At 31.3% G+C, this 16,873-nt stretch overlaps 1 protein-coding gene across 2 annotated transcripts in view; it reads right to left on the reverse strand.

Annotated features, from left to right (window-relative positions):
- The window catches only part of LOC107447360 (WD repeat, SAM and U-box domain-containing protein 1), a 41,340-nt gene that overhangs the window by 17,429 nt on the left and 7,038 nt on the right, over nucleotides 1–16,873 (reverse strand). The window contains exons 1-3 of one of the 2 annotated variants that reach the window (XM_043043907.3): nucleotides 9,419–9,676; nucleotides 2,660–2,928; nucleotides 1,843–1,988 (exon numbers count right to left, since the gene is read on the reverse strand). In XM_043043907.3, the coding sequence (XP_042899841.2) occupies nucleotides 1,843–1,988; nucleotides 2,660–2,926 (413 nt within the window). In that variant the 5' untranslated portion in view covers nucleotides 2,927–2,928; nucleotides 9,419–9,676. Of the gene's footprint in view, nucleotides 1–1,842; nucleotides 1,989–2,659; nucleotides 2,929–9,418; nucleotides 9,677–16,873 lie in introns of those variants that run through there. The other variant, XM_043043908.3, reaches the window with a different exon arrangement.

Below are 16,873 nucleotides of genomic sequence, written 5' to 3' on the forward strand. Positions count from 1 at the left end.
TTGATGAATGCAAAAGCTAAAAATATAGAAGTACTCAGCCAAAGTTAAATTTTCGGTGAAATAGTCGAATCTTTGTATCACTATCTAAGCAAAAAATTTTTCAATAAATTTATCATTAATGAATATTTCCTTCCAAAATTGAATATTTATTACATAAAATACATCTTAGACAGAATCTATTGCGTATTTAGTAAACAGAACTTGTAAATACAATTGCTTTACAATAAAATTGAAAAAAGTTACACAGTAGTCTCATAATAGCGTCATCCTTGAATCATGCTTTCTTCCTCATATTCTTTAGGATTCTTCACAATTCTTATCTTAACTTTTGCATTGTAAGTTTAGCTTCAATATTTAAATGTAGATTTAATATGAAAACTTAATCCATCATTGTAGATTTCCTTTCATTACTATAACGTTTATTATTACAAAAAAGAAGACAAAAGAAGTAATGTGTATTCATAAAATCAATCTGTAAATAAATAGATTTTTGTCTTATTAAAATCTTTCTAATGTAAGTATTTTACAATTTATTAAAATATACTTACTTTTAGGTATGCATGAATAAATTGATTGTGTCAAATTAATTAGATTATAAACTGTTTTACATAAAATTGGTATTAAATGTGATAATTAATAAGTTTAAACATTTAATTTAGGAGGATTATTTTTATTACTATTTGGTTATTTTCATTAATACAAAATTAAAATGAAACATAGAATATAATTTTTCACTTTTAGTTCTATATATTGTTTTTACAAAATATAGTACCTAAATAGCAGCAAAAAAAATTTATTAAAAAAATAGTTATGAAACAAAATTAAATTGGGAAATTCAAAATAATCTATTAGACACTGTGATTAGGCAGTTACGTATGAATGGCAAACTGAAGTTTTGATAGCATAAACATTAGCCTAAGTAAGAGATCACTATATATTTATATTTTATTTTTATTTTTAATTAATCAGTTTCAAATAAAATAAAAAATATTTTCATTCACTATTAAATCATGTCTCAACAAAGTATTTTTTTCTCTCTTTCATTCTGTTTTTTTCTTCCTGCCATTCATACTGTTTTTTTTTTTTTTTTTTTTTTTCATTATAACATATTAAATAAATCTCTCATTTTTCCATTAGTTTCTTTTCCAATACAATTCAAGAGTTTCTTAGCATCAAAAATCAAAATCTAAATGAGGAAAGTGTATATTTTAAACATTATTTTATGCCCATTTTTGTAACTTTATTTTTTTATTCACAATACTTTGCTTTATTCATCAAAAATTCAATCATTTAAAAACTTTTGAACAATTTATAAAAGAATAAATATTTAACCATCTTTTTATTATAATATATTAGTTGATACTCATATTACAAATGTTCTTAAAACTTAGTTCCTTTAAATAATGGTATTACTTTTTCATAATGATCTAAGTTAAACTGTATTTTAACAGCTGATATTTTGAAGATCTTTGGAATAGCATTTTTTTTAAAAATATAATTAATCATTGTTCACTTTGACAATCTTACAATAAAAGAAAACTACATTAGATTTAAAACTGAAAATATTTTTAATGGATTGAAAACATTTTTAATTAAGAACAGGTATTTAATCTAATTAGTGTGTGCTACATGAAATCTTTTTTAGATTGAGATGTAGATTTATTTCAAAGAAAGATAATTTTATTTTAGAAATAATGCTCATTTTCAATTTCCTTTCATAAATTTCAAAATTTCCATCAACTTTCTTAGCTTTAGTTACTTCTTAATCAAATAAACAGGTCTATAATTTGCTATAAAGCATCAAAACTTAATTTTTAAAAATTTGTTTTAATATTATTTTACCTTATAATACTTTTGGTAGTTATATCCCACAAAATTACTTTTTCATCATCTCCTCCAGTGGCTAGAATTGAAGAATTAGGAGAAAATGAGCAAATACGAATGGGAGATCCACTAGGATGTTGCATCTCCCCAAGATAAGATCCATCCTTAAAATGAAGGAAATTGTATTTTAATTTAAATTTATAAACATGTATCAAACAAATATTGAGATCAATTAAACTAATGAGCTTTCAGTATATATGGTCTTCGGAATATTATTTAATTTTAACTCTTTCAGGCTTAAGCCCATGTGCAAAAAATTTACATCTTAATGCACTCACAAAATATGGAGTATGTTAAATATAGGGCAAAATCAGCTTGATCGACAAGATTACAGTACATTTACAATAATGACAATTAAATGTCTACAGTTCCATAAGTTGATTAAGAAATTTTTATTTTTTCTACCTTAAGAAATTTTTATGAACAGAAAAAATTATAAAACAAAGTATATATATAATAGAGCATACAGGACAAAGCAGAATTATTTACTGTAATGCTAGTTTAGATTATCTATATTTTTTTATTAACTAAAATCACTATTAAATTTTGAATTTTTGAAATTAATAAAGATTTACTATTATTTACAATTACATGGTACTATTTAAGATAGTACAAATTCAAATTTTGAAAAGGTTTAGGATACTGTTTTCTTCAAAATAAATATTTATTTAATAGACCTTATTTCCTCATGATGCAAACTGTTGATAAAACAAAAAATATTTTAATTTTATCCAGCAACACAGGAAGTATCATTAGAATATGAAATATTTCTTACCTGAACACTCCATAGAATAGTTTTACCATCAGTTGAGCTTGAAGCTAAGAGAAAGCCAACTGGGGAAAACCGAACACAGTTTACTCCATATGTATGCTTAAGAAGAGGAGAAAATTCTGCTTCTTTAAAAGTAGCTTTTGATTCTCGAAACCAGACTTTTACAGTTTTATCACCGGATCCAGTAGCTAAGTAATCCTTATAAAAGTCACAACTAACAACATCACTGGCATGTCCTTCTAATGTTTGAGATTTTTCAATAGCAAGCATAACTGTAATTTGAGTAAGAATTAAATAACTAATTTTATAGATTATTTTAATAGTTAAAATAAAGAGTATCATAATTACATTATAACCATAAAAATTGACAATAACACATTTTTTTATTCACAAAAATTTACAATGAATAAGAAAAGCTGAAATCAAATCTTTCAAAATACTTAAAATATTCTTCTATTGCAGTAAATTCTAAATTTAAAAATGGGTAGCAATATTTTAATACAGTATTTTTATAGCTTTGTATAATTGGCAAGGTTACTATAAATAGTGTACATTATTGGCATGTGTGTAGGTGTCAACTTGTATGGTCATCAGGAAAATTTTTCTGAGTGGAAATAACATTTATATTTTAACCACTGATCTCTATATGCATCTGGATTACTGATTCAATACTACATACTGCAGCCATTGTTGGCGAAGAATGGGGTAGAGTGGGAGCATAGGTTACTCATAATTTAAACAGTATTGCTCTTTTTTTGGCATCATAATTTTCTCCGCAGTGTTGAATCATATTTCAATACCACATGATTTTCGATTTAATAATACATTGTTTTTTAACGTTTTTCACTTTTATGGTCAGATACAACTAGTAATATCTTTAATTAAAGTATATGGTTTAATAATCACTCTCCTTCTCTCTTCAAAAAAGAATCTTTCTTAGGAAAACTACATGAACATAATTCTGTATATAAAGTATTAAGTTATATAATTAGAATTATTAATAAGACCTTTAAATTTAGTTAAAAAATTTAATTCTAAAAAGTAACAATTAAAATATTAATTGCTTCAATGTAATATTCTTTGCTTTTAAACTGAAAAGTTTTGATCAAATATGCATAAAGTTTAAATAGTTTGTAAATGTTTGATTTATAAATAAAATATTTCAAATTTAACATCTAAGGAGCTGTGCAATTATTTAAGACAATTCTGTTATATTTAAAAATGTCCCGAACCTATAGATTACAATGCCAAAGTTTAAATAGAAAAAACTACAAAATAACCTGTTTGTGCCTAGCCGCATTTTAAAAGGAAAATAATTTATTTATTTTTAAATAAAAGTAAAACTTGGTAGCTAAAATATTTCATTATTAGGATTCATTTTGAAGACACAAGACATTTTTGTCTTTCATTTATATAATGAAAATATTTATATCTGGATCTGAAGTCAAAGAAGAATAGAACAATAACTTTTTAACGCTATATATCCATTAGGTTTATGCATATATTCTCGACCACTTTTTGTGTAAAGGCACTTTTTGCATCCAAATTTTAGGAAGTTCTTTGCACTTTAATTATTATTAAACTATCAGTTTGGAATGTCATTCCCAATACAGTGCCCGCCGCTAATAAAATCACTGGATAATAAAATCAGCCGCTTTATAAAATCAAATCGGAAAGAACCAAATCGTTACAATATTAATGCATGTTAAAAGCATCCTTTAATAAAATCAATGCCGCCGCTTTTTAAAATCAAAATTTTGACTACATAATAAATCAAACGTGCAGTATTTCATCTTCTTTTGTTCTTATTAATAAAATTTTATTTTTCGAAGTTTAAAGATTTTTTTGAGGAAGCAACAGTTACTCACAAGCCTGTGAAGCTGGCGTGGCTAGCATTTTCCTGCGATATACATAGTGTAAGAGTTAAGGAAAAATGTGGATGGTAAGCGGCAAGTTCATAGAAATCAATGTCAATTCCTTGACTTGAATGAAGTTTGGAGAAACCTATCTCACTCAACAGGGGGTCGAATTCTTATCTTACTTTTTATTGAATGAACCATAGAAGGGAGAGAAGTTTCTTTTGTTATCTATCTTAACAGAGAACATGAATGGATTTCCAAAAACTGTGCGCATGTTCCGTAGCTATTGACGATAAACTGCAAACATCAGGAGAAAAATCTGATTTTGAAATTGTTACAAACATCAAAAATTACAAAGTTATTTTCAATCAAGAAATGGAGGAATCAGACTCAGAAGATGAAATGAACTCATCAGTGCCATCTTCAATGGAAGTCAGAAAAGCACTTAATGTAGTGCGGCAAGCTTTAGAACAAAGAGGAGGAAATATCGAAAACTATAAAAAACTCTCAAATGATGTTGAAAAGTTAATTTTAAATACTGAAACTCAAGCAACCATTGATCGGTTATTTGCAAAAATTTTGTAAATTTAATCTTATGTAGGGTTTTACTTTATTAAAATAATTAAATTAGTTAAAATAAAACATTAATGTTGTCATTATTTCAGCTTTTAAAGTGTGTGCATTTAGAATACAAAAATTTTTTTTTTTTTCCAAATGTTGAATCGCCTCTTAATAAAATCAGCCGCTTAATAAAATCAAAAGAGCATAAAACGAAAGTGATTTTAATAAACGGCGGGCACTGTAGTCATAATATTTGGCTTCTATGGGCATGATTATAATCACTAACAGACTAAATTAGCCCAAGCTAATACATCACAAAAATGAGATAATAAAGTAAAGACAAAAATTACTCAGGTTGGTTTAATGTATTAAGCTAAACTTCATATTTATGAAAACTGTTTATTGATAGTTTATAATTCAAGAATTTTTGCTGACTTTGATTTTCTGTTATCTAACGTGTTATTAAAACAAAACTTTTCTGGTATAATGGCTGAAATGAGAGGTCTAATATTTATAATGTTTTGTTTAAATAATTGTACAAAATGTTATAGAACCAGAAAGATAACAGAGATAAGATATAAAAATGAATACCCACACTGTAATTGCTACTGAAACTTTACATTGTTGATTGAACAGTATTAATTATTGGGAATAATTTCACTGCCCCTGCTCCTAAAATATGGTATTCGAGAACAAGTTAAGGTCTCATCGCCATGAGAGACCCCTCAGGAGAGGAGGTGCAGGTGCCCCCCTTTCCCTGTGGCATTTACAAAAAACCAAAAAATTTACGTATGACATGGTGACCACTATACCCACTTCGTCAACTTATACCACGTGAACTATACCCATTTTACTCCAGAGAGAGGTAAAGTTGGTATAGTTCTAAAATTAGAATATTTTTCATGAAAAAACATACATAAATATTGTTTTAGAAATAAAAATGCTCTTAAATAAATTGTAATATGATTTTATTTTTAAAAAAAATCCTAAATGTTAATGTTCATGGCTATCTAAATTAGGTTTCTCTTCAGATGCAGTATACGAGGCCTGTCTAAAAAGTATCCGACCTTAGACCAGAAAAAATATTTCGAATACCTGACAGAGTTGGGACCCTAATCCCCTTCAAAGTAGGCCCCTTGTGCTTGCACAGACTTAGCCCACCGATCCTTCCACTGCTGGAAACACCTCTGGAAGTCATCTTTTGGAATGGTGTTCAGCTCCGTCGTCGTTTTCACATTATCTCTTCTCTACTCTCACAAAGGGATCCTTTCAGTGGCCTTCAATTTTGGAAACAACCAGAAGTCGCAAAGAGCCAGGTCTGGAGAGTAGGGAGGTTGGCGAACGGTTGTAATTCCATGTATGGCTAAGAAAGTGTGGATCAATTAGGATGAATGTGCAGCGTTGCATGATGCAAGTGTCAGTTGTTCGCCGTCCACATGTCTGGTCTTTTGCGCCGAACTGCGTCACGGACAGTCTTTTTGTTTCTGGGTCATACCCGTACATCCATGACTCATCTCCAGTTATCACACTGTGTTCAGAAACCCAGGATCCCTGTTGACGGTGTTCAGAAGGCCCTGTGCAACGTCAAAACGGAGGTCTTTTTGTTCCATCAACAACAACTTGGGTACAAATTTCGCAGCTTTCGGTTCATTTTCAAATCTTCACGTAAAATTGCATGTGCAGAATCTTTACTCACTCCAACCTTTTCTGCAATCACCCGCACTGTCAAAAGACGAACTGCCATCACCAAATTCGCAACCTCTGAACATTAGCTGCACTCCCAGCAGTTTGGGGCCCGCCACAACGCTGTTCACTCTCCGCTGATGCGCAGTCATCTTTGAATCGGTTGAACCACTCCTTAATTTGTGTTACACTCATCGCTTCTTCTCCATACACCTGCTGAATCTTACGAATTGTTTGGCTTTAAGAATCACCAAGCTTCTGACAGAATTTGATGCATTATCTTTGCTCAATTCGTTCAGTCATCTTGCGAGAAAACTAAATCCGACGAACACTGCGAACAGCTCCTTACTTGGCGACCACCAGCCAGCGAATTGCATAAGCGAACGCGGTGAAAAAATTCAAGCATGTGCATTAAGCTTCCTCCTTCCCCCACACACTGTGGAGCCGCCTTAGAATCACTACCTTGAGCGGGGAAAATTAAGGTCGAATACTTTTTAGACAGGCCTCGTATTTTGCTAAACTCTATACAATTCCGTGAAAAAGTAAGAAAAGTGTATTAATGTTCAGTTTAATTGAAATATAAATGAGAGTATTAAAATTAATATCTATAATGGTAATTTAAAGTGTTTTTACTTTTATAGCAGGCATGTACTGAATTTATTTACTTTGAGGAAATTGCTTTGTTTTCCAAAAAAAAAAAGCTGTCAACTGGTAGAAATTTCCATAAAAACTCATCCATATCTTTAAGTATGCTCATTAAGTTGTATTATTATGCTACTTTTGTAATTTTTTTTAAATGTATACTATGTCTGTAATATTGTTATTTCTCCCCCATCATTCTTCTCTTTAAAAAATAAAATTTGAAAGAAATTTTATATTCATGGTTAAAATTACTATGTAAGGTTATAATCAAACAAGCAAGTTACTTTTTAGCTAATTTCTTTTAAAATATAGAATATTAGATACCCTCAAGAGCTAACACAGAAGTAAAAAAAAAAATATTCCGGTCATCACTAAACCTAACCATATACCCACTTTACCCCACCGTAGAAAACAATTCATAATAAATAGAATTTTGAAATTTATTCCTAAATTTCTATGTAGATCTGTTCTTTAGATGTCCCTCCATCAGTTTAAACTGAAATTAATAGTTTTTGACAGTTTTTAATGATATTCGAAAGAAAGTTCATCAATAGCTAAAAAATACTTTATAAGTTGGTCATAAGCAGATAGATTGTAAATGTTAAATTTTTTTTATCAGTTCCTAAAACATGAAATCAAAATGTGTTTAAAAATATTAAATATATTATCTCAATATAAAAGGAGAAAATAGATGTTTTTTTTAACATATACCCACTTTATCCCATGAATCCAATTTATCCCACCTGACCCTATAAAGTCAAAAGATTTACGATCAGATAGTTAAATAAGACAACAATATAAATGTTAAAGGCCTAAATTCAAAGAGAAATTAAAAGATTAAATCTAATCAACAGCATGAGTTCATGAAACCAAAAATAGTTCATACAGATAGTCCAAAAGCTGTAAGTTCACAGTTTATATTGTTCATAAAAGTTCAGTAAAAACATTAAATTTACGCATAAAAGTTAAAAGCAGTAAAAATCAGTATTATTTAAAATCTTCACATTGCACAATTAAAATTGTTTATTAAAGTTCGGCATTGATTATTGGATTTCAAACATTTATGTAGCATTTTGATGAACACTAATATATATATGTATATTATCATTATACATAATGATATATCATTATACTAAAAAATATTTATTTGTTTAGTGACAGTATAAGCTGAATGCCAGCTGCCAAAGGGTAGGGGATTTGTGCTCTTTTTGATTAAAGACATAACATTAGTTTACTACAAGATACTTTTCAAGAAAACAAAAATCTTGATACCTAACTATATCAATCACTATATTACAAAGAAAATGAGAAATTTTTTTAATGTATAAATAAATTTTAGTCACATAACTACTTCTATTTTGTGATATAATTGTGTTATTTCTATCAGAAGATTTTTTTTCTTAAAAATGTATTTTTCTTCACCTTGTGTTACAATAAAAAAAAATAACAAAACACAGAACTTGTATGCCAAATTAGAAATTCCTTTGAACTTTTAGTTTTACTTTGCAAGGTATTTAGTATTACTTGTAAATGCAAGGAAATTAATTTTAAAGCATACGCAATGATATTCATTTTACAAGCATAAAAAAAAAATAATAATAAAGTATAACATGCTTCCAGATTTTCCTAAGTGACATTGAATTAGTCTGAACTATTTGAACATTCAGAAGTATGATAAACTTACTTAGCAAATGCGAGAGTGATTAAATAGTTAAAATTAAGAAAACTAGAAATTTTGGGCAGTAAATAATAAGAATACTGGAAATTTTAGCATTACCTTACCACTACTTATTTATTTCTTAATTGTTCTAATTCTAAAGGGTTCATAGCAACGATAAAAAAAATTATAATCTTAACTTATTGAATAAGATACATCTGTAATATTCAGGTTGCTACAAGAATGATATGAATAATTACATTTTGTCAAGATTCATGGAAAAATCTTTAAATAATTAATAATAATGCAACCAATTATTTTAAATAAAATTTTTAACATAAGTAGTAACAGATTAAATACCTCTTCAATGCAACTGTTCGGAAAGAAATCGATCGAAAAACAGACAAAATTTGAAAAGAAACGAAGATTTTCGTGACGCACAAATAACGAACCATTGGTAATTGTATTCATAAATTTAAAAAAAAAGTAATATTATGAAAATAAACAGTAACCATGGTTGCAACAACAAATCGAGACAGAGGAATACAGTACCGTAGTCAACTTTTGAACCGAAACTTAAAAAGGTAAATAAACAGAAACGAGAGAGGCACATTACACATTGCAGTTGTAGTTACTAACTACAACTCCAGTAAAAGTCCACTATTTTTTTTTTTTTTAATGAATGGTTGACCGAGTAAAGCTAAGTGCAGATGGCGCTGGGAGTCAAAATTTGCCGCAAGGGTAGTACTTCCGATTGATTTTTATACATAAGCATGAAAAAAAGCGCCTTCTAATATTTATATACTTGTAGTGTTTTCAATAATATGTTTTCCGTTCTTTCAATTTAACTTTCAACGAAACAAACAACAAATGAATTCGGAAGTCTGCGCAAACTTGCTCTGATGCTACCCAAAATACACTCATGGCCAAAAAAATTAGCGCACCAGAAAGGAGTTGTCAAAATGAAACGAAATTTCACATACGTAATGACTGCTTTGATATAAGTAAATGATTAGAAAATCAAAGAAAAAGGATTAAGGATTTTAAAATTTTCTGGCCTTACAAAGTATCAAATCAAAATCTATTAAAGAAAGCTAAAATAAAAACAATCGATGATGAAATTAAAAAACAAAGATGGAGCTGGCTCGGACATATCCTTATGCCTCTATCACACGAGAGAAAAATATGTGCAACTGCAAGTGTAACTGCAAGTGTAAGTGCAACTGTAAGTGAAATTCCTCCGTTCGGAGTTGCCGAAAGGGTTGCTTAATTGCCTGAACGGTTGCATGAAATTGGGTTACCATATTTTGTTATTTATCTTTACTTTTGGCTCATATTTAATTTTATCATATGATTCTATTATATCATAGTTTCTCAACGATGTTCGTAAAGATGCTGTAGAATATTGATTGATTTTGATTTAATTTTTTACATTTGTATTTGTGTTAAGTCTTTTCTTCAGCAGGAAATTAAAATTCTGAAAACTTTATTTCCCCATTAGTGAAGTAGCATAGTATAAAAAGGATTATGATTTCTACCTCATAATATGAGATAATATTAAGATATCATTGAATTTCATGCTGCGTCCCTAAAAAGATAAGGGGGTGAAAGGGGGATGGACTTAAATACTATCTAGAATTTTGACGATTTTTTTACGTTAATTTGAGTGACTAATGTATAAAACATGGTGCGTAGCATTTTTAAAAAGTGCTTTTTAAGTGAAGTAGCATAGTATAAAAATGATTGTGATTTCTACCTCATAATATAAAATGATATTAAGATATCAATGAATTTCATGTTGTGTCCCTAAAAGGATAAGGGGGTGAAAGGGGGATGGACTTAAATACTATCTAGAATTTTGACGATTTTTTTATCTTGATTTGAGTGACTAAGGTATAAAACATGGAGCTTAGCGTTTTTAAAAAGTGCTTAAAGGTGCTTATTTTTGATTTTCATTTTTTAAAGGCCCTTAAAGGTGCTTTTCTTAATAAGTGTTTTTAAAAAGTGCCTTATTTTCCTTTTTCAAAAAAGAGATTTATGAAAAGGAATGTCGATTTTCGCCACATATTATGTAAAAACGTACTTTTCACATTTTTCTATTTCACGTTTTTAGAATTCATTCGTCCCGCACTGGACTGATCGTTAAGACACGGTTCCCAGCAGATCACCGAAGTCAAGCATCACTGGCTATGGTCAGTGTGCGGGTGGGTGACCACTTGGATCAGTCTGCGTAGGGACCGAGGGTGTGCGGTATGGGTCCTCGTTAAACTGTGCTACCGCAAAGTGCTCAACTTCGCTCGCAGGTCGTCGGGCTACCGAGGCGGGGGTGCCATCCCCTCCGCAGAGGATCAAAATTGTGATGGCATGTCTTCGGATCATCCTCCGGGATGTTTCCCAGACCGTCGCCAATAGCCCATTGTGCAACTCTAGTGCGACGTAAATTAACAACAACAGCAGAATTCATTCAACCATGATCAATTTCAGCGTACCGTCAGTCCATAGCGTATGAAAACGCCAATCATTTTACAGGTTTGGTGAAATACTTGCGAGTCCGCATGTGCGTCTAGTGAGCTGGGTTCGGTGAGATTCTTGCTCTCTCATGCTGTATTTTGCAAGATATTCTCAATTTCAGGCTTTATTTTCCACCCTCTGAAATCGAACCGAAAAATCTCTTGATCATTTTTTAATGACTAATATAATCAAGAAAACAGTTCTTTTTCAAATTCTAGTTATTTTATCATGATCATGTAAAGTCTGAGAATTATTTTGCATTTTGTCAATTTACCTAGAGCTTTAAAATATTTTTTGAGTGCCTAAAATGTTCTTAAAAGTTGCTTATTTTTTGTTGAAAGATTTGTCTCCGCACCCTGTAAAAGCATAGTTTATTTATATATATTTACTATGTAACATGCTAGCTAGGCAAGTGCGGTATCATTATCTATGTAAACACTAAATCGAATGAGAATAAAAACAAGCTGTCTGATTTAATAGTTTAACAATTCGAAAATTTATAAAAAGTTTAATGTGTAGAAAGGACAATTTTATGACTTATACCACTTTATGCAACTGACATTGCTATCTAATCAAGTAAGGCATTTCTTCAAATTTATTTTTTAAGCTTAATTCAAAAACATAGTCCTTTGAAATAATTCTGTAGAAGAAATGGTGGTTTAATGTATGAAATATAAATTTTTGAATTACCTTTCACTCATAAAATATTTATAACATCAAAACTATTAGATCTATCAAATCAATTCTATTTTTTAAATTCAGTCTAAAAAATACATAATAAATAATGTCAGACTTGTCTATACTACAATGTCTCAGAATTTTATTTTCATCAAATTAATTTACATTACATGAAGGGATCATCAATTTTATTCATTGACACACATTGCATATCAGGAATATCACTTTTATGAAAATTATTTTTTCCACTTTCTTAGTAAAATTACTTTTTAAATATAAGAGGATTTTCAATGTCATACTTACATTTTATTATTGTAAAATTTATATCATTCATTATTGGTATAAGATAATTTAATTAAAAATTATAGGATTTATTTTGGGACAAATTTATTGTAATATACAGTATATAAATTAAAATTTATTTATAACTATAAAAAAAAAACAATATTTTATTAAGAACATACTTTTAATGTATCATATTATTTTGTTATAGCCCTTTACGTGTTTTGTTTTGCATTTTAAATAATACAAGAATCAATTTAAAAAATAAAACATTTATTGTCAAGTGAAACATTTAGAACATTACTCATTTTTATTTCTTATTTTTTAATTTCTTCCATAAAAACAGTATTACATCTCTTTCCTTCTTTACCAGATAAACCTTACAGGATTATACGAAATATCTGAAATAAAAGAAAGAAATCCCTTTCATGATAAAATTTTACCAACACATTATTAGAATAAGGAAGATTAAATGCCATTAATTTGAAATCATTTAAGTCCTTAGGTATCCCTTTTAAACTTATTTTAAGTTTGACAGATATTTTGATTATAGTTCTAAGATTATTCTATACACTAATGAAAGATGGCAGGTGTGTTTAGTTTTGTAGTTCTTATGTTTGGACTGAAATTTGTTTCAAGAAAAATAAATTGTATTTATAAACGAAGACTCTTAAAAATGTAAGTATATTGAAAAATTAGTAAGGTACACTTACATACTTACTGTCATTATAGAAAAGCTAAGTATCAAGAGATAAATGTGAAGTATAAATAAAAAGTAAAGTATCATTAGTTAACTTTGAATAATTATAAACAAAATATTATGCAAATCATCATACACAAAAAAAAATAGAAGGGATGAATGTAGAAGCAGTCAAGGAGATTGGGAATTTGCATTTTTAATAATTACTTTTTATATATAATATACTACCTTTCTAGTAATACTTTTCAATAATTACTGGAAAATGGGGTAACTTTGTGAGAAACAAGGTAAATATTTACCACACATATTTTCTAACTTGTTTTAAAATGAGATTTTCAAAAATTTAAAGAATTCTTAGGGAAGAATAAAATAATTATTTCACTAATAATTATAAAACTTTCAAATAATCGGACACATGCTTTTACAATCAACAGAAACAAAGATTAAAATTTAAAAATAAAGAAATATGTTATAATACTGAAACAAAGTTTGGCGAGTTGCTTGGCGAATATTTCAAAGTAAAGCTTTTCGCCAGTATAATTCTTTACATATATAAAAATAGAAATTATTTCTATTTAAAGTAATTAAAACTTTGATCGGAACAAGTTATAATAAGATTTAATTTTATTAGCTTAAAATAAATAAATATTTTAAAAGAAAATTTATCGCAAAAATAATGTACTATACTTACCGATACTAAAATCGTGTGCAGGTTCCTGTTATGGTAGTACATCAACTGCATTGAGATGGTCATCTCATAGTGCGAAAGTATTTTTAATGCTTTCATGTTAAAGGAAATGTTATTATTAAACTAAAAACTTGTTCCGTCTCATCTATAAAAAAATTTCATCCGATCATCCTCTTCCTAACGTCGCCGCCATTTTTATTTACATTTGTATATGTCATCACATAAAATTGAAACGTCATAAAAAGCAAACGATCTGATTGGTTCATGAAAGAAATTGCCTGAACGGTTGCAGATATTTCGTGCAACCGTAATTTCTATATCACACGAGCGTTTTTTGGAGAAATTTCACTTACAGTTGCACTTACACTTGCAGTTACACTTGCAGTTGCACATATTTTCTCTCGTGTGATATAGCCATTAGAATGCCCAAAGAAAAAATTTCATCTGTTGCGCTTACATGGGAGAGTAAGCGCAACATGGGGATGGTAAGAGAACAAGAGGAAGACCCAGACTTACCATCCAGCGCATGTTTTTGGGCGAATTAAAAGAATGTGGAATATCTGGCTGGGAGGAAGCAAGATCTATTGCTAAAGACAGGGGGCGTTGGAGGGATATGCTGGAGGCCTTAAGTGCCCAAGGCACGTAGAGGATAAGTAAGTAAGTAATGACTGCTTTGATATAAGTAAATGATTAGAAAATCAAAGAAAAAGGATAATTTATTTCAGAGAAAAAGACAAAGAAACGGAGGTGTTGGATCCCCTCTAGCGCGAATGCACGATGCAATACGATCGGGCATTGAGGCATGCAAGTTCTGTATGATGTCTTGAGACATTTCGTTCCATATTTGCTGCAACCTTTCCTCTAGTTCGTTCAAACTCGTGTGATGCCCAACTCGCCGTCCCAAATGATCCCAGATATGTTCGATTGGAGACAAATCTGGGGATCGGGCAGACCAAGGAAGGGTAGTAACAGTACGGAGACAGTCTTGTGACACCCTTGCCGTATGAGGCCGAGCATTGTCTGGTTGAAAAATGGCTCCTGGGAGCCATTGCATGCGTGGCAGCACATGTGGTTGTAGGATTTCGTTGACATATCGCTGGGCTGTCATGGTGCCACGGAACAAAACTAGGGGTGACCGTGTATTGTAGGCAATGGCACCCCATACCATCACACCAGCTGTGGGAGCGGTGTGTCGCTGTACAGCAAAGGCAGGATTGAGGCGTTCATCACGGAGTCTCCACACACGAACACGATTGTCATCACTGCTGAGATGGAATCTGGATTCGTCGCTAAAGACGACCTGGTTCCATTCCTCTATCAGAGCTAGCTCAAAACTGCATTAAACATAGTTCTTAAAGAGAGCGTTGTGAAATTCACATAAAATATTTTTGACAGTTAAATGTAAAAAATATTATGTAAAAGGAAAATATCATAGTGCAGTAGGCAAGAAAATAAATAATATATATATATATATATATATATATATATATATACTATCTACCAATAAGTATTAGGACACGTGTGATTGAAAAGAAAAACAAACTTTATTTATAATCAATAGTTGGTAGAGCGTCCACGGTAGGCAATTACAGCGCGGACCCTCCGGGGCATGCTTTCCACAAGTCCTTGTGTGACGGCTAGTGGTATTTTCTTCCACTCGGCTTGGAGAAGACATGTAAGTTCCTTCACCAATTTTGGACGGGTAGTACACCCCTTAATTCGGCTTTCCAACTCGTCCCAGAAGTTCTCGATAGGTTTCAGGTCTGAGCTCTGGGCAGGCCAGTCCATTCAATTAACCTCATTGGCACCATACCAAGCCTTGGTGACCCTCGCAGCATAACAGCTTGCATTGTCGTCCTGGAAGTAACAGGGTTCCACCCCGTAAAACTGCCACAACGTAGGAAGCATATTGTCATCCAAAATAGTGAGCTTACCATAAATGGGGACCAAGGGTCCCAATCCATACCAGGAGAAACACCCCCAGACCATAATTCCATCTCCGCCGAACTTAACTGTTGGCACAACGCATTCTGGCAGGAGACGTTCTCCAGGCATACACCACACCCAGACCCTGCCATCCGAACGGTAGAGGGTGAAACTTGATTCGTCGCTCCAAAGAACCGCTTTCCGCTGATCTACAGTCCGATTTCGATGTGCTTTGCATCACATTAACCGAATAGTGCGGTTGAACTTTGTGATTAAATGCTTATGGGCAGCAGCGCGACAATGAAAATCAAGCAGATGTGCTTCCTTACGGATGGTATTAATTGAAACAACACTCCCAGATGCCAGTTGAAACTCCTGGAGTATGTGAGTCATCGGCTTTGTGCGGTTCTTCCGAATTTCTCCGAACAACACTCGTTGGTTTCTATATCCCAGTTTCGTTGGTCTTCCGATTCGGGGCACATTCCGACACTCACAGCTCACCTTCCACTTCTTAATCACATAAGCCACTCTCTATTTTGGGTAATTCAGCTCGCTTGATATGTCCCTTAAGGATCGGCCAGTTTTGTGATACCCGACAACTATACCTTTTTCGAAACTCCGAACTGCGTGGCATCTTGCATGGGACTAATGCCGATGTTGTTCCCTACACGATAAATACCGGCGGAGGGCGTGGCGTATCTCAAAACCGCAGATATAGTCATTTGCATAGGTGTCCAAATACTTATTGGTAGATAGTGTATGTATATACACCGAAGAGCCATTACATTATGACCACCCTCCATCTACAACAATGGGCTCGCCCAGGTTTTCATGGTTTCTCGCCCAGGAACAATGTTTTCATGGGGCACATTAGGACCCATAATCCTCATAGAACAATCCCTGATGTCTGTAAGCTACTTGAACATAGTTGCAGATCAGGTTCACTAATTCATGGCAACAGTTTTTCCTGCTGGGGATGGTGTTTACCAACAGGATAATGCACCATGTCATAAGGGTCGAATCGTCATGG

This window comes from Parasteatoda tepidariorum, chromosome 11, assembly GCF_982258835.1.
Source record: "Parasteatoda tepidariorum strain Cologne lab strain chromosome 11, Ptep-v5.0, whole genome shotgun sequence".
Taxonomy (NCBI): Eukaryota; Metazoa; Arthropoda; class Arachnida; order Araneae; family Theridiidae; genus Parasteatoda; species Parasteatoda tepidariorum.